At 42.5% G+C, this 22,838-nt stretch overlaps 2 protein-coding genes across 5 annotated transcripts; both read left to right on the forward strand.

The window, feature by feature from the left end:
* Positions 1-13,362: 13,362 nt before the first annotated feature.
* DNaseII (deoxyribonuclease II) lies at positions 13,363-15,309 on the forward strand. Its single transcript, XM_014351494.2, has 6 exons — positions 13,363-13,675; positions 13,756-13,933; positions 14,014-14,545; positions 14,619-14,721; positions 14,796-14,934; positions 15,016-15,309. Exons 1-6 carry the CDS (start codon positions 13,566-13,568, stop codon positions 15,199-15,201), a joined length of 1,248 nt encoding a protein of 415 aa, XP_014206980.2. The 5' UTR covers positions 13,363-13,565; the 3' UTR covers positions 15,202-15,309.
* A 268-nt stretch (positions 15,310-15,577) lies between these two features.
* Positions 15,578-21,786, forward strand: Vav (Vav guanine nucleotide exchange factor). Of its 4 annotated transcripts, none has more exons than XM_089593067.1 (9): positions 15,578-15,808; positions 16,213-16,430; positions 16,801-17,361; positions 17,438-17,503; positions 18,545-18,758; positions 19,504-19,881; positions 19,984-20,706; positions 20,781-21,064; positions 21,148-21,786. In XM_089593067.1, exons 3-9 carry the CDS (start codon positions 16,949-16,951, stop codon positions 21,503-21,505), a joined length of 2,436 nt encoding a protein of 811 aa, XP_089449193.1. In that variant the 5' UTR covers positions 15,578-15,808; positions 16,213-16,430; positions 16,801-16,948; the 3' UTR covers positions 21,506-21,786. The 4 variants fall into 4 exon arrangements, with proteins under 4 accessions (XP_089449193.1, XP_014206931.2, XP_014206930.2 ...); XM_014351445.3 differs by having other exon boundaries at positions 15,580-15,808; positions 16,789-17,361; positions 19,981-20,706; XM_014351444.3 differs by having other exon boundaries at positions 15,580-15,808; positions 19,981-20,706.
* The last annotated feature ends 1,052 nt before the right edge of the window (positions 21,787-22,838 follow it).

Raw genomic sequence — 22,838 nt, forward strand, 5'->3', positions numbered from 1 at the left:
CAAGAGAGTTTCACGAGACAGAGGCAGTTCAGTTTTACGCGTGACTGGCTGTGCGAACGAGAGAGCGACGAGCGTACTCGGTGAATGAGCTCGTTTCGAGGAGCTAAAACTATTGCGCACCAAACAAAAAAAAAAAACAAAAAAAAAAAAAAAAAAAAACGAATTTCACAGCCGAACTTTTTTAAGCTTGTGTACACGATGCGTACGGTGTGCAACTTTTTGCGAGATACTTGCCATACCTTATTATACGCATGTTAGAGCGTTTGGACTACATAATATCTTGGACTGAATTTACATATACATATTATATATACACGCAACTTCAAATAACGTGTGCTCGTATGGGGGGGGGGGTGTTATTTGACATTTTTACCGTATTTTACACCGACTTATATTGTACGTGTGCGACATGTGATATGTGACGAAACTAGATATAGTTGAGTTAATTCTAGAATATAAGATACCTATGGCGCGGCGAACTTTCAGAATTGCAAATGCGTGTACGTATATTACACAAGAGTGTGTCGACTTTTTTCTTGGAGCGGAAAATTTTTCTAACAAAATTTAACGTCAGCTGTCGTGCAGGTGTACCAAGTGAAGATAAAAATAAAGAAAGTCGTTCTAGCGAGTTAAAGACAGTAAATTTTTTTCACCCAGACCTATTCATGAGTACATTGTGTTAAGCTGTAAAATAAAAGGGGGAGCCGGTCGAGCTTGTCTTAATGACAGAGCGGCAGAAATTAATATCAGGAATCAGTGAGGAATCAAAGCTCAACCTTTTGTTCCTCGATTCATCTGGATAATCGTCTAAAATTACCAAAGGAGAACAAAAGCTTCGCGGACGGCTGTAATTATCCAGGTGACGGGAACGAGTACAATTTGTTGTTTTTTTTCTCATTCGTATCGATGCGTGAATGCTTTATGAACGCAGTTGTTGAAAGGTGCAAGGATATACGTGATTGATGAGATATAAAGGGCTTTGTCGGTACATATCGCAATCAAAGTTATAAAGGGCGAGAGCAAAAAAATATCTAGATAAAGTTACCTACAATGTTCACCGCACGTATACATCCATTGTTATTCGCTCGAGGCTGCAATTGATCACATTACCATTAAATTGTAACGTGTACAGAAAAAAATAAAAAATATGACTAATGTAAGGATATTATGAATAAAGAAAAAAAAAAAAAAAAAAAATTTGTAGACTTACGTATGAGTACACAACGAATGTAATAATAATAATAAACGAAAATGGTCTTTCTTTTTTAAAACGTCGCATTTGTTTATTCACCTCCCGTTTCGACGAACACTCATTCCCACCGATGTGCAATCAAAATATACCTCGATCGAAAAACCATCGAAATGCACCGTGAAAAACGGAATTAGTTTTCAAAAGTGCCGAATTAACGTGAATTTTCGCGCGAAAATACGGCAACAAAGAGCCGAGCGAGTTGAACGACCCCCGGCAACCTGAATCCTTTTCCCACGTTAATTCCAATACGGTCGATCGAGCCTCGATATCTCTTTACTCGGTAGGAAAATTAAAATAACCACCCCTACCCCCCTAATCATAAGGAAAATCGATGCCGATCGGAAAAGCTCGTAGCAATAATCGCCGTCGCCGAGGCATCAGGAATCCACGTCTTGTCGCGGAAAAAAAAAAGAGACTATCCATCGACTTGGATAAGAGAAAAGGGATGCCCTTTCTTTTTCCATCTTTCCTCTTCCGATGGAGTGAAGAACGAGCCGTGGGAAAGTCGATAGGGAAAAATCGCGGGGCTCAAAGGCTTAAGGAGTTCGGTGCGGTGTCGGTGGAGGGAATATCGAAGCTGACGCTTTATCCGTTCGCCGGAGAGGTTTCCATCAGCAGCTCGTGTATCGCAGTATATATATATACCACACGTATTACGGCCGATGGCACTTTTGGATGACGCGCACAGCGCCAAGTTTTTTTCGGGGACGAGATGAAGTGAGGAGGGGAAAAAAAAATACGGAAGCTACGGATGAGGAATGGGGGTGCACTCCTTGGAAACAATTAATTTCCAAATGGAAGGGAGGATGTAAAGCGAAAGTCTCCCCTCCCCCACCCCACATGCATATATACATCCATCTCTCCGTGTGACTCTCCACTTCCTGCTATTCTTGGCTCGCGACGATGAAACGTCCTCCTCCGGCCTCGGGGGCAACTTTTCCCTCTCTTTCGTCACCGGCTTACTCCCACCCGACCCTCCCCCCTTTTTTTTCCCAGCTACCGGTACACGCTTGTCTCCCTCCGCGCGAGGAGCCGGCTTTTCTTCCCCGGCGCCCTTTTTACCGCCGCTGCTCTTGTTTTATTTATATCTTTTCAAGTCGCGGAGGGAGGAAGTGGAGAAGAAAAAAAAAGGGTACGTACAACAAACACGGCTCTTGTGTACACGCACGCGCGATATGTACATACGTCGGATCCACTTTGACGCCGATCTACCGATCCGATCGCGCTTTTTCCGGACCCCATTTCTCTCCCCAACTCTCCGATTTCTTACCCGATGCAGAAAAGTATAGGTGTATGTGTACAAACACCAATTTGCATCGAAACGGCCGCGATTTCCGAGGCCCCCTAATTGCCGCACTTTCGCGGTGCAATCTCAGCTGGCGCGCTCCTATCTCGTTAGCGGTGGAAAACGACTTTTACACCTCCCCCTTGCAGCTCGGGGCCTATACGTGTCTATATACATATATTTACGTGCACCAGCGACTTTGCACAACTTTCCCTCCCGCGAAAAGCTGTTGGATCCCTCGAGCGGGAGAGAGGTTTTTCGCTCTTCCCCCCACCTCCCCTCTCTGCATATACTATACGAACGGTGTTGTTGCACTCGTAAGGCATTAGCCACCTTATCCTCCGCACTCGCGTCTTTTCCCTATACGTATACATGGTAATTTTGGAAGGTCGAAAAACCCAACCCAAGCGTATACGGGAGATATACGTATAATGTATAGGTGCATGGGAGGGAGGGCCGAGTGGGGTGTTAATTTCATCTGGCCGCTCTGGCACGGTGCCCAAACCACCCCTACGTGTATAAACCTTCGCTACCGCTGTGCTACTAGAGCCCGACGCGACGGTCCAAAGGGGGGGGGAGGTAGGCTGCACCAAAGCCATACCTGCGGATGGAGAAAGAGAGCACGTGTGTGTTGGAGAGAAAGAGAGAGGAGGAATGCAGCAGCAGCAACGACGGGGTGGCGATCGATGGGGCCAGGAGCAGCGCTGCGACACACAGACACCCACACGTAAGACCACTCACGTGGGTTTGTGGTGGTGGTGGTGGTGGGTGTACAAGTGTAGTAGAGCGTGCTCTTTGGGAGTACGTATATATATATGTATACGCATCGTTGTTATTTGCAGAGAGGCTGACTATACCTACGCTCGAGGTGGGAAGGGGTTTCGTGTTGCGTTATGTTAGTCCCCCACCCTTCCTTGTGCGGGTGCGCTTGTTTCGACGATTCCGAGGATGACTCTCGGTATGATAGCACCGAGTCTCGTGGCGTGATTATACCAAAGGAGACGCGAGCTCGTTTGGAACCATATCCCCAGTCCTGCAGTGAGCTGTACGCGGGGCAGGGGGGAGGATGTGGGTGTTTAGCATCGTTTTGCGTACCACTTACGTGATGCTTTTAGATACCGATCTAGTATATAGGTATACATACGATACAGATGTTCGGATGAATTGGTTAACCCACCTATGTACCTACATATTATATACTCAAAGTATAGTAATGAAAAATGATAAATCTTTCTGAGCGTTCGCCTCGTGCAAAGTGTACACACACACACACACCGCGAGCATTGCCTTATTGCAAAAGGGGCCCTTTCGGAAAATTAGAGCGAACAGAGCGAGAGAACGGTAATCGCCTTCGAGCCTTTGCCAAGGCGATAAGATTAACGCCAAGCGCGGGGCTTGTGTAACCACCGTGTGTATTATACTTATACGCGTGTACGGCTGCGGTAACAACGCGAGGGAACACCGTGAGTGATATAGCCAGGGAAAAGCGTCGTTGCACGGGGTGATACGGTCCGAGCCTTTCTCGACGAGGAGAGAGATTTTTTTTCTTTGTTTCCCCATAAAGGATCTCGAAAGATCTCACGCGGGCTTATTTAGATTATGCAGCAAAAAAAAAAGGAAGGGGAACTACTCGATTTGTACGAGGCTTCGCCCCAACAGGAAAAACCCCCGCGAATAGTATATAGCGACGCCGATCTATATATATATGATAGGTATATCCATCAGTAGGGTGATTTCCCGCCCTTCGCTTTTCTCGCGCATTAAGCGTCGTGTAGAATTAATGTACCTACTGCAGTATACACGAGAGCCCGGGTGTACACGAACAACATTAGCTGACGCACCCCCTTCCCAAGCTCGTGCGGTCGGGGGGGGGGGGGAAGATGGGAGGAGGGGGTTACGCAAGTTTTTCGCGGAAAGGGGTCTCGATGATCAAGGAATTCTCAAAGGGGCCCGCGCAATTTAACGGCGCGCGTAATTAAGCCAGTCTTACGAGGGGATGGGTATAGAATAGCTATCCGTGTAATGACTGTGGGTATGTAAAACATGTATCGGTACGATTGGGAGGCAGGAGGGTAAGGAGACTCTCGAGTTTGATACTTGGGGACTCGATCTCGCGAGTGTATCGATTGATTGGCAGGGATTGGCTGCGAGGGAGGTTGAATTGATTTATTGGGGGGTGCATCCACTGCTTTCTTTGGTGATGGATCGGGGGCCTTGGAACCCTTTTGTCAATTCGAAAATGATATCGCAGCTACGTTGAACAGCGACCCTCCATAGTGTCATATTTAACGATCGCGTTTTTTTTTTTCTATCAAAGAGCTTCGTGGTGAATGTGAGAAATTTTTTTTCAGAACAAAGTGCGACGTAGATCTGGAATATCTTGGAACACGATAACGTGATGGCGAAAAGCGTCGAGGAAAAAGATAAAAAGAAACGATTACAGGGGTGATAAGGAAAATTAGTGTAATAATTATATGCAATCACAGAAAACGTGATTTATAAATGACACAAAAAAGTACAAGATACTACGTGTAGATTAATGAAATCCACAGGATATTCGGAGTAATCTGGGATCTGTGTTGATTAATCGTCGGTCGAGGGGTAAGCTGACTAACCTCAAGCATCACCGCTTCGCTGTAAACGCATGTGCTAGGATTATACATTTGAAGGGTGGTGTTGAAATTTTTGTAATCAGTACAAATAATTACCATTTGAACTTGAACATTAGTTTTTCCTGTATCAAAGGGCACAGGGAAGACTAGCAAACTCTTTCACAGATCAAAAAATGCGCTTGGAAGACGTATGCATTTATTTTTTTACTGTTTCAAACTATTGTGCGATTCGATAGAGTTGGTGCAATCATTGGTAATAAATCAATTGCATATTAACATGGCTGCGTGCTGGACCATAGTGAGGTCAACTGTTATCTGTTTCCTTTTACCCTAAAACCTGTACTACCTGATCCTTTTCCGATTTTTTCGTTTTTCGGTGTATTAATATCGTTCGAGTCGTGAGTCACCTGTGGCTGTCTGACGACGAAGGACACATACAAGAAATATATATACACAACAGCAGGAGCTGAGTAAGCAAGAGTCACGGGGTACCTATTTCTGTATTAGGTGTTTTACCTGCAATCGACACTCACATTTTCCGTTATAATCGTCTCGACGAGAAATTAGTTACAACTGATACTCCGGTTACTGCATCTAATCAAGCTCAATTTCAAGTTTGTACAACTGAGAAAAAAAGGCACTTTTTAGATTTTACACCCCAGCTATACTGGGAAAGGCAGTGAATAACAATACATGCACACGCATCCCATGATTTTCTACCGCAAAACTATGGTCACACGATCCTCGAAGTCCATGACAGCAAACAACATATGCACGCAGGTACGATATCTGTTTATAGCAAACAACGGTGCTCCTTTACATACGCTACATTAATCCATACGTTCGGTCGCAGCAATCGTCGTATGTATATACATAGCACACGGGGGAAGTTTTTCCAGTAAAAAACCCCGCTCACTCGTGTAAGATATGTATTTTTCATCCCTCCCGTTTTCGCGGGGGTTAACGTACTCGGCGACGTCGTCGCGCGACACGTGTCGTCTCCACACCGCACGACCAACATTTATCTTTCGGCTCCGCGAGTTGGAGGCTCTATAAGCGCGTATACATAATAGCATCGATGTTTTTCAATTTAAATTAAAATCTCGCGCCAAAGGGTTTATTTTCGTGTGACGACGTAAAGTTCGGCGGAATTATACCACGAAAAGAATAATTATTCCCTCTCCCGGCCCATCTAAGTGACGCAAACTGTTCTCGTTACTCCCGTCATGTTCAGGTCCCGCCGCCGAGCAAAGCCCCTCTCTTCCATACCCGGGAAACTACCGCACGCCGGGAATTATATTTACACGCTCCCAACAACCCGGAGAAAGTTTGGCGATCACTCAAGACGCGGGGAACAGGAGGAAAGTCAATCCCACCCGCGATAATTCAACGCGATTGGGACTCGCTCCCCGGAAATGGAATAATCGCCGAAAGTTGAGGGGCAGACACACACGGGGGTGTACACCACGTAGTACACGGAGCGATCGAGTAAATCAAGGGGCCACTTTGCGCCCCGGAAACGTCGACGCGTGGCTTTTTCCCACTTTCCTCCCTCCCTCTCTCTCTCGACCCTTTCTATATAGCCTCATCTCTCGTGCGGTGTGCACCGCGAGAACTCTGCTCTTCAACTTCCATCAGTTGCCCTCCCTCCCCCTTGTTTGCAGGAGTTCCCAGTTCCGAGGAGCCTCTCGTGTGCAGGGTGTGCATATATACATCAACCCCCTCGCGTACATGGACGAATCAAACGCGACATTTCGAGTACTGCGTACCTACTGTGTAGCGATTGTTTTTGCTTAAACCTTATTTTCCCCCCATACAGGAGATTATATATTATGACGTTTTGTCGAGTGGAGGAGCACACACCACACCTTTCGACCCTTTTCATCCATCCCCGTCGTATGTAACGTGAAAATGAACTCCGGAGCACGCATAATATACACGCGTATAGTATAAGGGAACGGAGGGATTCAGCTCGCATAATAATTCAGCGGAGGAGTAAATGAGAGGGCGGTAGAGCCACCCCCTTCGTGGCAATGAGAGGAGGAGTGCGATGTCGCCGAGGACGACAGGTCCGACCGCGGTGTAGGGCTGTCGCGTGTTACGTACTCTGTGCGACCGAGCGCTCGTAATTCCTTGTGACTCGCTACTTATGGGTTTTCGTATGTCATATATACGGGGAGGGGAAACGACCATTCGCACGTTGGATTCTTTTTTCTTTTCTCTTCTCTCTCATTCGTGTATATGGGTATATCTCATCGATGTCAAGGGATCAACATCAGCGATAATGGCCCATTCGGTGACGTTTTCATGAAAAAAGTTTTGGGAAGAAAAACAATCGGCCTTCGACCGGGATATAATCGGTATTATTTATACTCGTGTGATACGAAGGGCAGAAAAGAAGGGAAAGCTAAGATCAATTAGAGATAAGTGTATACGTAAGGGCCATTGAAACTTGTCTCATTTCCTATGTACATATATGTAGCCGGGGAGCAGCAACGAAAATTAAACTCGTTCCTTTACAATGGCGTAATATTCCTCTTTCTCGTATTTTTTTATCATCACTCCAAGGCAAATATACACGCGCAATGTACATCACAGGGATGTTTAATTCCCCGGGGATTTCCATTCCCTTAGGATAAAAGAGGATAATATTTACACCTCAACCCCCGCTTCTGGAATAAAATTCCAATGGACGAGAGCTAGAAAGGGTGTATTTTTCCAGCAGTGAAACCTCCTCCGTATATATATATATATATATACATGACGTAGCTGCTATTCGGATGGGACACCGGTGGCGTGTCTTACAAGCTCCTCGGCGCGTCCTCTTACACGACCCCGTGGCTTTTGCCAGATTTGCGCTTTTCGCGCCCTCCACCCCTGAATACCTATATACCCACACACCTTCTTTTTCCCACCGACAAAAATGATAATCCCCCCCTGCGTTCGAGCGCTCGTTTCTACGATTTACGGAACGAGACGTCGAGGAAATAGTTGTTATCGTGATTTATGTGATAGGACCTCCCTTTTTTTTTCTTTTTTTTTTTTTTTTTTGATTTATATACCATGGCACCGGTGGGAGGGAGGCTGTGACGTTTTTCACTCGCGTGGCCGATAAATTAGCCCCGATACGTTTTCGCGCGGATTTTAACGACAAAAGAGCGGCGGTGATAAATCCGACAGGGTGGAGGGTGTTTCACGGATTTTTCGCGACTGCAAAGACGAAGCAAAGGAAATAAATCCATGAGAAATTCGCGGTCAGTTGTACATAGGCAGACTCACGCGTAACGCGTCTCCGTAAGACTAGACGTCAACATACCTTGACATCAGAGCGAGAGAGGGGGTGTACAATATCGGACGCTATATATTTATGCTCTCGATCTTCCGTTGCGCACCCTCTTACGTGTGTATATATACGCACTCGTTCTCTCGCGCGGCTGCTCTTTGATATCGCATTGTGCTCCGGTATCTCCGGTTATATAGCGAGCGCGAGTAGTTATTTACAGGCCAGAGGCTCTTCGGGCTCTCCCGCGCCCGGACAGTCATAGCACGTGTATACACGACTGTGTGCGCCACCCCCTACCCCCTACGTATACAGTACAGTATATACGTACATGTGTAGAGTCGACCAAAGTCTGTTCTCCCTTTCTTGTTGCTCTTTTTTTGTTTCGCTCATCGTCGCTTTGTTCGATATGGTATAGTTGGCTCGTTGTTTCTTTCTTTTTTTTTCCTCTACAAACGCGTGCGCTCTTTTTTTTGCAAAGAGACGCCCAACACAAAAATCCTCCCCCCTACTGATTTTCCGAGCTGGGCTATACGCGAAGGTTTAGCAGTGAGGGAGAGCCAATGGAAAAGAAATGGTCAGTTCTTTTGTCGCGGGGCTATGTGTAGCTGTGGCGCGCCCGTGGGTCATGGGTGTTTTGTTTGCCGATACACGAGGGCTGACTTTGGTGGTGATTCACCGCTTCGAAGTGCATTGTTTCGCGGGAAGGTATAGGCCTCATCGTCGCGGACTCGGGATCTATGATGTATAGAGGTCAACTCGACTTTTGGGGGATGTTGAGGGAAAGAAAAACTGTACGGCGTACAAAAGGGAAAAATCGATTTTTGGGTCCAAAAAAACACTTTTTTTTTCGATTCACGAAAAGCTTCTGCTTTTTTTCAGGATCGGTATATGTACGCTGCTTAGTGAGGAGGCTAACGTTAACGGCGGACATTAATCCGAAAGCTCACCGAAAGCGACAAACAAAAAGGGCCGAGTGGGAGCAATGCGAAAGGATTGCGACGCCCCCTTTTTCATCTACTTGCGCACGTCGAAAGTTTTATTCGGAGTAGAGAGATTATTTATTTATTTTTTTTTTAATCGTATATGTATAAAGTACCTCGAAAGCAAGTATTACAAATTCCAAGATATCGCATCATCAAATTCACGAAACATCAATCACGTCATTGTTTTGTTTAGAGAATATCTTATTGAAAAGTATTATTTATCTCGTATAGGAGAAAAATTACTTTGGGGATGAAATTCAATACCTACTACGTTGTACGTAAACATCACAATCATAATCCCCATCTATACACATCATACATGTATGTAGAGAATGGAATTCCAGTAGAACAAGTCAGCGCTGCGACCGAAAGTCGATTAGTTGTTTCAACAAATCGGAAGCCCTACGCTTAGACCTCCTCTTCCCCACGCGGTGGTCAAAAATTTTTTCATCGACTCCCCAATTGGGTACGTTTCGAAATCCACGCTGCAAATGGCCTATATCGGCTCATCCCCGAAACGCTCGTCGCACAATCGATTGCTCCCCCTTCCCTCATATTTCCACAGTTATCTACACACAGCAGCGCAAGTGCACTGGGAAATCGTATTGCGGTTCCGCGAGCGCGGTTTTCGCGGAGACGCGCAAGTGAAGGCATTACGCCACCATACACTCCCATGCGCATCCGTCCCTCGAGATATAGACTCTAAACACACCGGCGCGTTAATGTACTCTCTGGATCATTTTCGCCAGCACATTCACTACGTTTTTCGGGTGACGATAAAAAAACCTCCCCTCGGACTCTCTCTCTCTTCGAGGTCTATATGTCTACTTCCGGATGGCTGATGGACCCCGCGCGAAAGTTTATGGACCTTTTCGCCGTCGCGCGCGCCTTTTTTCAGGATAGTTACCCGCGAAAGGAGAAAGAAAAGACATAAAGTGGACCAGCGGCCTTTCCTCTACTGTATATACGTGTATATACAGTTTGAAGAAAAATTTTTCTCCGCGGACAAGGATTCGCGATGGCTGGGTTGTGTTCCCTTCCGCCCCTAATTTTTTATCCGGCAAAGGGGGGAGGGGTACGACGCACCTTATCCTCTTCACGAGGAGGATTTTCTTTTTATTGGGTCCAAAAAAAAAAGAAGAAATCCCATCCAGGGCTTTTGCTCAAAGTTTTTTTCGTTGATAAAAGGATTCCGAAAGATCGGAGGGATTTGGCGACTTTTTTGGGAATGTAATGAAATTACTTTCTACCCCATTCGCGTTTTGGCGGCCGGTCAAAGTAAATCCTTTTTCTTTTTTTTTTTTTTTTTTTTCCAAACACAAACTACACTGTATACACACTCTCGATTGGTGTCAATGTTGTTATCAAGGGGGATATTGGAATTTTTCGCGCGTATTTTGTTCGAAAATCTCGTTCAATTTTACACTTTGAGTAGGAAAAAAAAAAAAAAAAACACTCGTAAAAGCAAACAAGCACGAAAAAGCTCTTCTATAGTAGAAAACCCCCAACCGCGAGTTACGCATAAAATCGACGGCCAGTGACTTGTTTTTCATTGTTAACCACAAAACCGCGAAATCAGATCATGTCTCACTCAAAAGGAGTGAAACGACGGAATAAAATTCGTCGGGGCCAATCACAACAATCCAAACGTAAATCACAGAATTTACACGCGTCGAGTAGGTACAACAAGAGCAACATCATAAATATATAATATACACAAAGGCAAGAAATATGCATATATAATCACACGTGTACGTGTGACAAACAGTGTATAGTTTGGCTTTCAGGGCACACGACGACGCGAGTAACAGAAGAAGGAAGAGACGAGCGCATTAATGGCGAGGAAATCCAGCTCTCTCTCTCTCTCTCTCTGACGTAATATACATTCATGAGAGCAGCATAGTAGCAAGCACTGCATTGTTCACGGAAAATTTGCTGCGCTTTATGTACACCTATATATGTATACACGTACAATACAACACCTATGCTCCTAAACCCCCTCCGACGCTGCTCTTATTTTACTCTTGCGCGCGTGATGCGAGTGCGATGATGATAATACCGCGTGTGCAACTGCACCCATTCGGATGCCCATGATTTATTTGCAGCGCATAATTGGTCCATTACTCCTCTCGGTGTGGGTACACATATATACCTACGCTCCTCCAAGTCCGTATACGGGATTATATGGGATGGGATACGTGCTCGACACGCAAAACCTCTTTGATTTTCGATCGATACTTCCCACCCCCTTTTGGCTCCGTTGTTACTCTACTCGCGTGTATAGGTAGGTATATATACATTGTAGGCAACGATGACCAAGTTTTAGTGTTTCGGCCACAATTGACGATATGCGGTTGCTCGTGCGAGTGTATCCGCGGACGGATTTTACGAGGATTTCGCGTTTTGCCGCAACAATCGGCGATCGGTCGGAACAACCCGCGAGCAATACTTATTTGTGATAACAACGCGAGGGATGGAACTCCCTTGAAAAGGCCATTTCAATCTAGCGTATGATGGGCGGTCCGCGCGCCTTTGTCGCCTTTTGCTTTCAATTGTCCGATGTATGAAATTCCACTTTTATTTGTGTGAGTTGTAAAAATTCATTTCTCTGTTGCTTTTCACCATCGCCTGTACTTGCATGGTATTATCTGGATCGCTTCGTGTAAAAGGGAGCACTTCCCAGGGATGCTTTTTGCAAAATTGCGATTTTACGTCCTTGACGCTCGCATGAATTTCATTTGTCGTAAAAATGGTAGTGGGTGCAGGTATCCGCGTGCGAAAATCGTAAGTGGAAAAAAAAAAAAAAAAAATGCAAATATATACATACGGTTGTAGCTGTGACGACGCGTAATGTATTGTGGCATCATACACTCTGTAAGCATAAAATCCGGAAAGAGACAACCGACACGTACGAGGAATTAAAAAAGTGTAGCGGTGGCAGTCAGAAAATGATGTAAAAAGAATTTAATTTTTTTTTTTCATCTGCTTTTACAAAAAGTGCCAAAGTGCCAAAGTGCGTTTTTCAAGTGGCGTACAACAATGTCGTCCTCTGGCGAAGTGGCTTGGGCCAATATTGTTTACAACCCTTGTTTCCCCGTCATCGTTCAAGTGGACTGGATTTTGAGAAAAATTCGAATATTTTGGGATAAAAGTTACTTCTACACCATTCGTTTTTCTGTTGTAAAAAAAACTTCTTGCAACGGTGTTTTATAACTTCTTTAAAATTTCATAAGATTAAAAATGAATTCTTTGATTTTTTTCAGATAAAATTTTTCACAGTATGCAAGATAATGGCTAAACCACGTTTAATTATTAAAATCTAAAAAAATTTTCATTTCTTTCGTAGATGGAGGATGAGAATTCATTTCAAAGTTCAGTAATGTTTTTCACCCTAAAGTATAGTTTTAAAAAAAGGTTGTGAAGATTAATTATTAATCAAACTAATCTTTCGTCACGCAATTAAAGAGTTTCAAAATAAAAAATTGTCCAGATGAAGTCCTTAAAGTTCTTGATGTACACTTGGCTGAACGAAAATTTTATCGTTATCAATAATTTTTTTTGTGACCCGTAATGTATACTCGTGTTTAATAACAGAAAGTTGAAGGAAACACTTGTTTTTTCGCCATAAATTAAATACATGAGATTTTGAATAAAAAAATATATAAAAAGCATGTAAAAGTTACGTAATGTTCACTTTCATACAAAAACTTGTGCTGATTGTAATAACATTATTGCAAAAATATATTGATGAATAAATAAATATAGTTAAATAATGCACATAGATACTTACAGTTGGTACGACAAAATAATACCGACTCTGGGCGTCTCCCAAGGTAAAATATCATCGTTTCTAGTTGTAGTACGTAGAAGGTGACTATAGTTGGCTCTGATGTCGCGACACGTTTGTAAAATTGTAGTAAATAATGACTAATGACTGCAGAATGACAGATCTATGATTGCACTTATCAAAATAGTGTCATGTCTTAAGCGACTTATTCGATGATTCAACGATAATGACAACAATAGTATCGAAGTTAGGCAGAGACATTCCACGCCTTTGTTTTACTATTACGTGATTACATGTGCTCTTCATTTTGCTGTCGCTTATAAGTGGCTGAAAACCTTGAAAAAAATAAAATAAAATAAAATAATGACGTTAGCCGTGTTTTGCAATTTGCTTTTTGTTGTATTATTTTTAAATAGTTTTCAACAAGTGTTACTGTTACAGTGCAAGGATGAACGAAACCAAGACGTTGATTGGTAATCAAATGTTTAAAAAACATTTTTTGGTGTTTTATTTAAAATATTTACTTTAATCTTATTTTCATGTCATGACTTAGGTTTGTATTGTACAAAATACCAAAAATATCGGACAGCAACAATAATTTAATAAAAAATGGTGCTGCCTATTTGTACATGCACAGCAATAATTATAATAATGGGTGGACATTGTCGGACAAAGATATTGGCAGTAAAGAATCCATGCCTGCCTACACGTTAGCTCCTTTTTACGACAAAGTAAGTTCAGCTTGACAAATCATCCTGTTTTTTAAATGATTGTCTTATTTGATTCCTCAAAATTTTCTTTTAATTTACAGAAGCAGAGTAAAGATTTCATGTGGATATTGTACAATGACCAACCACCTAATAAACCATCAATTATGTACAATGGCCATACAAAAGGAGCAGTGATGGTAAACGAGCACAAAGGATTCTGGCTGATTCACAGTGTACCCAATTTTCCACCAGAGCCTGAACATGGTGTGCAAAGTAATAGACAGAAAAAAGAAAACGATGTAAATGACGCAGAAGCATCAAAATCTAAGGTCAATAATTTACCGGTGGGTGAATATAACTATCCTTCCTCGGGAAAAGTAAATGGACAAAGCTTTATGTGTATTTCTACCATTGGCAATCATTTTGATACCATTGGCAAACAATTGATGTATAATCAAATCTTGGTATACAAAAAGAATTTACCAAAGTATATATCTGATAAGTACACCGTTCTCACCGATGCAGCAAATGAGAAAAAAATAAAAAAGGAACCATACAACAATTCAGTTAACTTTTATTCCACTGGTGGTATGGAATTCAAATCGTTTGCAAAAAGTAGTAAATGGGCTAGAGGTATCCAAATATCAAGAATATGTGAAATACTTTGTACTATTCATAGTAATTAATTTGTGCAAACTCTTTTTAGATCTGTACGATGACTTTGTGGCACCAGAATTGAATACCGATTTGTATGCAGAAACTTGGCTCAATGGTCGGGGTAGATTACCCTCGGAATGTAATGCATCAAGGTGATTGATTGATACTTGGATTTTGTTATAATTCCCCATTGTCAAGTTTCATTCAACGTTTTGTTTATCTCTAGCGTTTACAACGTTCAGTTAGTTTACTTGTCGATAGCTAAGGTAGAATTCAAAAGCTCTCATGACCATTCTAAATGGGCTGTATCCAATGATGGCAAAAACAAGGGATCTTGGGTTTGCATTGGAGATATTAACAGAGCTGTAAGTGTATTTTGTGTGTCTATTTATAATAGTTTTGCGAATTGATAAATCACCATAACTTCAATCGCATATGATTCTCAGGACACTCAATTCGAAAGAGGAGGTGGAACCGTTTGTTTGAACGTGCCCGAAGTTTGGAAAAACTACAGAGACACAGTCAAGGATGTAGAGCCTTGTCCAAAGTCTCCTAAGAAAAAAAAGGGAATATTTGAACCAATAAAATCTTGGTTTGCCTCAATGTTCACCCGACGAGGAAAACAAAGTTAGATTTACCATTTATCAAACGGACAAAGTATCCATATGATAATATATATACGTATTATTTTTATAACAAAGAGATATTTTATACATGGATGCATATGTATGTATGTAATAAACAAGACAAAGATAACGACGATTATACCTTTTCATTGAGCACTTCCGTTGCATGTATACGATGTATCCTATTCACGAAATCTCATTGATGAGAAAGAACAAAAGGCATCATTCATAAACGTGCAAACGAGGCGCGCGCGCGCGGGCAAGGGTCCACACATGCACTCTCCACACCACATCTCGATCGGCAAGCTAGTGCTCTCTCTCCGACGTGCACTCCTTGTTCTCCGTCCTCCTCTGCACGGCGCGTCATCCACGAGAAGAAGAGAGACAAAATCTGTCATTGAAGAAGCTGTGGAGGAAGCATATCAGCTGAGCTGCACGCACGAGTTGCTCCAGTTGTAGTTGAGCAGACAACATGGCGCGAGTTATATATTATACTATCAGCGCGTTTGACAATGACAAGATATAGTGCGATGATAAGACGAATGCAGGCCGTTTTTGTGTGCACTTTATCACCTTGAACATTAAAATTTAACAGTTACTCCAAAGATGTAAGGTATGTTGCAAACGGGTGTCTCTCTGTGTAGTTTATCTGTTTGAGCGGGTTATCATGACGAGATCGAGAGAAGGAGGGAGAGCAAGAGGGAGGGAGGAAGTGCGCGCGTATGTTACACACATGTGTACCTTATATCCCCTGATGGATGCTGCGTGTGTTCTTCATCTCTTGCTTCCCTCTTTATCTATCATATATATGTTTATGCTCTTGAGTATACTGCATCTCTTCAATGATCTGCTTTCTGCGGGCTGCGGGCGAAAGAGAGACAAAATAATAGAAAGAGGAGTAGAGAGAGAATCTGGCGTATATATACATTATTTTATATACATTTTATATTTTCTTTCTCCGCGGGTGCTGCTCTTGGAACCGTCCGCGCGTATATACACGGATGCGGCGTAATACAGAAGATGGGGATGCCGTTGGTTGGGTTCATGTTGTCGGAGGTTGTTGTCGAGGGCTGTGTAATCATCAGAAGATCGTCGCCGGCTGCTGACGGGATCGACGGTGACTTCTGGTATCCGTAGCCCAAACTTCAAAGGGCACGTCGCTTGTATAGACTGCACACATCGTCATCCTCCACCCTCTTTTGTATAACACCAGTCTAGTGCGCGCCCGTTAATTGGTATATGTATATTATGAATGGATTCGCTGTCGCTCTTTATCCCCCTATATTGAAATATACATTTGAAACATTTTTTTCTTTTTTTGAGAATAAATTTTTTTTTTTTTTTTTTCGCTTCTCAGTTTGTAATCGGAGCATGCATAATTATATACCCTGTTATACTTTTTATCTCTATGTTTATGCTCGTGAACATGTGGGTCAAGTTTATGTGAATGGTTTTTCTTTAATTCATGAAAATTCGGTTGATGGAAAGATTTTATTTGATGATCATTATAAAAAACGTCTCGTTTATTATATAAATCGAGTGAATTGAAAAAAAAAAAAAAAAAAAAAAAAAACTATTCATTAATCTTTCAAGTTTTAATTTCAGATGTACTCTTCAAGAAAAGTAACAGAGATGACAGTCAACTAGTACCAAAAAAATAGGCTAGTAAAATGATTAAATCTGCTTGCTGCTCAGCAAAGATATTGCCTTATTCTTGCCTGTTAAGCTGTTGATTGGAAGCAATCGATGCAAAATGAGTGGAGCAGATTGTGGGGCAGAGATCATTGGAAACAGTTGGCAAGAATGCGCCAGCTGGCTGACAAGATGTAAAGCCTTGAGGTCAGATCACAGAGCCAATTGGCCCACGGCAAAGGCTGTTGATCTGGCTTACATTTTAAGGGACGGGGTTCTACTCTGCAATCTTCTGAACAACATAGAGTCCAACTGTATAGATAGCAAAGATGTGAATCAAAAGCCTCAGATGGCGCAATTTTTGTGCTTAAGAAACATCAACGCGTTTTTGTCGGCGTGCTCAAATATATTTGGTCTATCGGAATCGGATCTTTTTGAGCCAACTATGCTCTTTGACCTGTCCAATTTTTATAAAGTCTTGTGCACGCTGTCCGTACTGTCAAACACTCCTCGATTTAAGAGCAAAGGAATAGAGTAAGTAACGGATACGTCGTACATTCGCTAGTCTCATTTGGATGGTTGTGCTAAGTATATGATAATTATTTTACAGAGGCTTCACCGTTAAAAGAGGCCGATCTCAAGAAGACATTTACAAAGATTTACAGAGCGGAGTAGGGTAAGCTTCTTGCATCCATCCACTTCTTGTATAGTACTTCAAAGGACATTTTTTTTTTTTTCTCTTTCCGTTATAAATTGGTATACTTTTCAAACTATTTCGATTCACTCGACGTAAATAAAACGTGTCCTTTAATTGCTAATTTAAAGAATGAAACAGTGAAAACAACAAATAATTAATAATGAAATACCGATAGTATGAACGGTAAATTTTGTGCATTTAGCGGCACGCCGCCAGTGGCAGCATTTACAATAAAGCCTAAGGTCATGGACCTAGGCGATGAGTCTGAAGTTTATCACGAGTTACTCTGCTTCTCGCAGACGACTCGGCACAACCACTGGTCCACTTGCTCCGAGTCGGAGGTATGCGTGATTGAAAAACAAAAAATTAACTGCTAGAGTTGTATTTACGTGTTTCTGTTAGTTTATTAGACACGGCAGTTGTGTGAGATGTTGTAGATACCAGAGAACGACGTTGATCTGAATTTTTTCCGTTTGCAATGAGTATTGTGCTGCTGTCGCTTAATTACAGTGTTTTTTTTTTTTTTTACAGTAGTAAGTTATTTGCTGTGCTTTTTAACGTTGAGTTAGTTTGACTTTTTAATGCATTTTTTTTTTTTTTTTTAGTTTATAGTGATGTGACTAAAAAAAATGAAATGAAAAATTTTTTTTTTTGTTTTTTAATTGCGACAACATGAGAAAGAAGGTGTGCAGTGCTGCTAATCACACGTGTCTTGAAAAAAAGAAGAAAAAAAAATACAACAGGAAGCCACAAACATGGACTGCAGACCAAGAATTACATAAACCTTATGTGCTTCCTGTATTAATGTTTGCATTTGAAAACGAAACACGCATACACAAGTATTGCAAGTAACATTGTCGGTGTATTTGTATTCGTATACGAGGATATAATATTTGCCATGAGTTTTTGATGAACACGCGAGCGCACACGCAATAAGATACGACATAAGACGGCTACTAGTCCACGCTCTGCATGGCTATTCTATGTGTTTTTATTAAATTATGTGGCCGACCCGTGAAGGCGAGAAAACGAGGGCTGGCGCAGGCGGTTCTGGAGACGAGACGGCGGCTCAGCTGCCTCGGACGAGGGGGCCGCGGGTGCCGACCAAAACTGCAGGAACGACCTCGAGGCCGAGGAGGGCGGCTTTGGGGCTCTGTCCAGTCACGCGCGCAGCGAGAAAGTCTACCACGATCTTTGTAGCCTGAACCTACCGCCTCCCTTGCCGGCCTCACAGGTTGACGTTCTTTGGTTTTTTTTTTCCCTGCTTTTTTTTTTTTTTTTTTTTTTTCTTTACCTGTCGTTCACGTCGTGTCTGTTTTTATTTACAAATTTTGCGATGTTTTTTAGAAGCGCGCTTTGAGAGCTGATTAGTAGCTAGCCGGTTTTTTGTTTTGTTTTTGGCAATATTTGCAAGCTATGCGAATGCCCTTAAAAGAATTTTCCTTTTTGCATGACAAATTCAACAGTTTTACACTGTTATTAGTGTAAATGAACAGGCTTGGAAACAACGAAAACCTTTTTTGGTTCTGAAACTTTTCGGAGCAATTTTAATGTCAATCTTTTTTTTCTAAAAAATCTTTAAAAAAAAGGATCAGAATATTCATATAATCTCAAACAAAAGCCTTTGATACAAAAAAACATTGACTTTAAGTAGTTTTTAAATTTCATTATTTACAACAACATTTGGTAAACCATCAATATGAAATCACATACAATTTCATTGTAACTGGATTTTTATACAAGTGATTGAGTGCAATATGACATGCGATGATTTTAATAATTGCAAAACTATAACTTTTAAAACAAAAGCTTGCGCTCCAGCTACACTGGGTTCAAGTCTCACTTGTGATGTACATTGAAACTGCGTAAAAAGGCTCCGAGCCCGTGAATTGTATTGAGTAAATACACAGCTCCAAGAAATTTCACCCGATTCCCCTCCTCGGAACAACTGTCGAAAGAGTCTAACGCGAAACCTCCAGGTCTCGGTCGCATCAGCCGCGAGCGTGGGCATAGGTGGCGAGAAGCGCGACTACGTGGTCCAGGAGCTGATAGAAACGGAGCGCAACTACGCGGAGGTGCTGAACAGCCTGCTGCGCTACTTTGCTCGGCCGCTCTCCAGCCTCATCACCCCCGAGGACTCGAACCGCATCTTCTTCGGCATAAAAGACCTGGCCGAGATCCACGCGGGCTTCCACAGCCAACTGCGCAAGGCACGGGACGGGGCCGGACTCGCCCAGGTGTTCCTCGACTGGCGCGAAAAGTTTCTCATCTACGGGGACTACTGCGCCAACCTGACCACCGCCCAGAACGCCGTGCACGAGGTCTGCGAGAACGAGACTGTCCGCTGGACCATCGAAGTCAGTAGTCCCCGTTGTTAAATCTCAATCATATAATTATATACTCGTTAATTGTTATCATTTTTTTTTTTTTTTTTTTTTTTTTTCAATTCTTTGCAGAAGTGCCAAAAAGAGGCCAACAATGGGAAATTCAAGCTCCGAGACATACTGTCCGTTCCCATGCAGAGGGTGCTCAAGTATCACTTGTTGCTCGACAAATTGGTCGAGGAGACGCCACGAGAGTGGGTCGAGGACATACGGCTGCTGACGCAAGCTCGGGAAGTCATGGTCGACGTGGCCCAGTACATAAACGAGGTCAAGCGCGACTCGGATACCATCGACATCATCCGGGACATTCAGGAATCCATCGTGGACTGGGAGAGGTCGGAGGACTTTCAGCTCAAGAATTACGGGAGACTGTTGAAGGACGGGGAGCTCAAGATCAAAGCTCACGGCGATCAGCGGATAAAAGCTCGCTACGCTTTTGTTTTCGAGCAAGTTGTGCTGGTGTGCAAGGCTGGCCGAGGCGACGTCTTTTGCTACAGGGAGACCATTAGACTGGACGAGTATAGAGTCGAGGACCCGTCGAACCGCAAGATCCTCGGCCGCGACTCTCGATGGTCGTTCCAGTGGCTGCTCGTGCAGAACAAGAACAAACAGGCTTACACTCTGTACGCGCGCTCCGAGGACCAGAAGCAAATGTGGATCAAAGCCTTGCAGGACGCGATGGACAACATTTACCCGGCGGCTTGTCGCAACACGAACCACAAGTTCAAGCTCACCACGTTCGACAGTCCTCGCAGTTGCGAAAGATGCGGCAAATTCCTCAAAGGAAGGATCTTTCAGGTTCGCGGAGGCCAAGGGAAAATTCCCTTCCCCCGAGCGATACGTGAAATGTACGGATGTATTTTTTATTTCAGGGTTACAAGTGCGATGTCTGCCGATTGTCGGTTCACAAGCAGTGCATCGTGTATTCCGGGCGTTGCGTGCCGATGCCGCCTGTCCCGCCATCACCGCCCTCGCCGTCCCCGCAGCCGTTCGAACGCGAGTTGTCGGCCAAGCTGTGGTACGTCGGAGAGATGGGCAGGGACGCGGCCGCGACTAAACTGGAGCAGCGCGAGAATGGAACGTACATGGTTCGAATACGCCCGCCCACGGGACACCCGCGTCTCAAAGACGAAACGAACTATGCGTTGAGTATCAAGTGAGTATTTCTCTTGGGTATTGCCAACTCGTTTGCCAATACTTATGAATTAATTTTTTCTTTTTTTTTTTTTTTCATTCCAGGGCTGACGACGTCGTTAGACACATAAGAATATTCAAGCGCGAAGTTGACGGTGCCGACTTGTACTATCTGAGCGAATCGCGTTTCTTTAAGAGCGTGGTCGAACTGGTTGAGTATTACGAGCGAGTCTCACTCGCGGAAAACTTTGAAAACCTCGACCAGCGCTTACTCTGGCCGTTCAGGCGAGTCTTGGCCAAGGCTCTTTTCGATTACCGCGGTGGAGAGCGTAATCAGCTGAGTCTGCGTAAAGGCTGTCGCGTTGTTGTTTTGAGCAAAGAAGGTGAAGCCAAAGGATGGTGGAAGGGAAAGATTGGCGATCAGGTCGGCTTTTTTCCCAAAGAGTACGTGGAAGAGGAGTGACGTAGCTACCTCGCAACGACGAGCAGACGAATATAATACTTGCATTATGTATTACTACTACGTTTTGGTATTTCGATGCAGAGATAATGTTGGCGCGATAAAAGTTGTGACGTGCTACCGCTTTCTTCCAATCTTTTCGATTATCGCGATAAAGCAAATTATTCAAGCGACATTAGCGAAATGAATTAACGTGAGAGAAATTAAAAATGTTAACTCACCGTTTCTTTTATATATACATATTATTAGATGGAGTATTCGAATGTGGATTCAATACTCTTGTTGATCATGATGATTTTTTTTTTTTTTTTTTTTTTTTTTTTTTTTTTTTTTTTTTACAATCGGTCCTAAAAAATTATGTAATAAACAGATTTTTATATTCAAGCATAATAACGTCCTTTTGTATATTTTTTATAGCAATTTTTATGGTTCTTCAAATCTTTAGACTGCCAGTGAGGTGCGATGAATTTCAAAATTGAAACTTTTTTTACTTTATACTGTCGTTGTAAAATTGTTCCAACGATACGTATATACGATACACAATTGTCAATTTGAAATGTCTTATATGGCCAAATCAGTTTTTTTATATAAAAGATGGGCAAGCAAAATATATTTTGTTACACACAAGACAGCAAACGCTTGGATGAAATTAGCTGCATACATTAGATTTTTATATAAACTTAGGATCCTAAATATTTTTCTACTTAGTGGTATATAGAGTATAGTAAAGCGCATGAAAAAGATAAAAATCTTTAGCCGTCTTTTTTGGTCTGTCTCACAACTCTAAGCCTGTCTATCTGTCATATTGCTGAAAAAATGGATATAATGCATAAAGTTTTTAATTAAAACCTACTGTCATTGTTCAAGATTTTGTTGTTAACTGATGTGTTTTAATGGAAATTACGATAAAATTACAAAAGTGTACGGTTGTCAATTCATTCGAAAGAACATTCGAATTATTGCGGCGTTGTTGAATGCGTTAAAAAATATTTATTTCCCTAAATATTTTGAAAATTCGGTACATATCTTATTGCGTATAGTGAAATTTTATAAGTGTTAAGTTTTTAAGTAATAAGCCATTGCGCTAATGGTAATGACATAAATAATTGATCCACATTCGATGCTTGAACGCTTCATCTCGAATTTCGTTAAACAAAAACAGTAGCGAATGAATAAAAAAAAGAAATACGTGAAATATATCTAGTTGGGCGAATTTTCTGTGCAGAAAATCCCTAGAGTGTATAAATATGTAAGACAAACGATATGTGTGCACCTCGCCTCGAGTATACATGTATACCTATGTATGTTATTTTGTTAGCTATACGCGTATTTTAAT

This window comes from Copidosoma floridanum, unplaced genomic scaffold, assembly GCF_036245765.1.
Source record: "Copidosoma floridanum isolate Cflo_tuat_1 unplaced genomic scaffold, Cflo_Japanese_pri ptg000019l, whole genome shotgun sequence".
NCBI lineage: Eukaryota > Metazoa > Arthropoda > Insecta > Hymenoptera > Encyrtidae > Copidosoma > Copidosoma floridanum.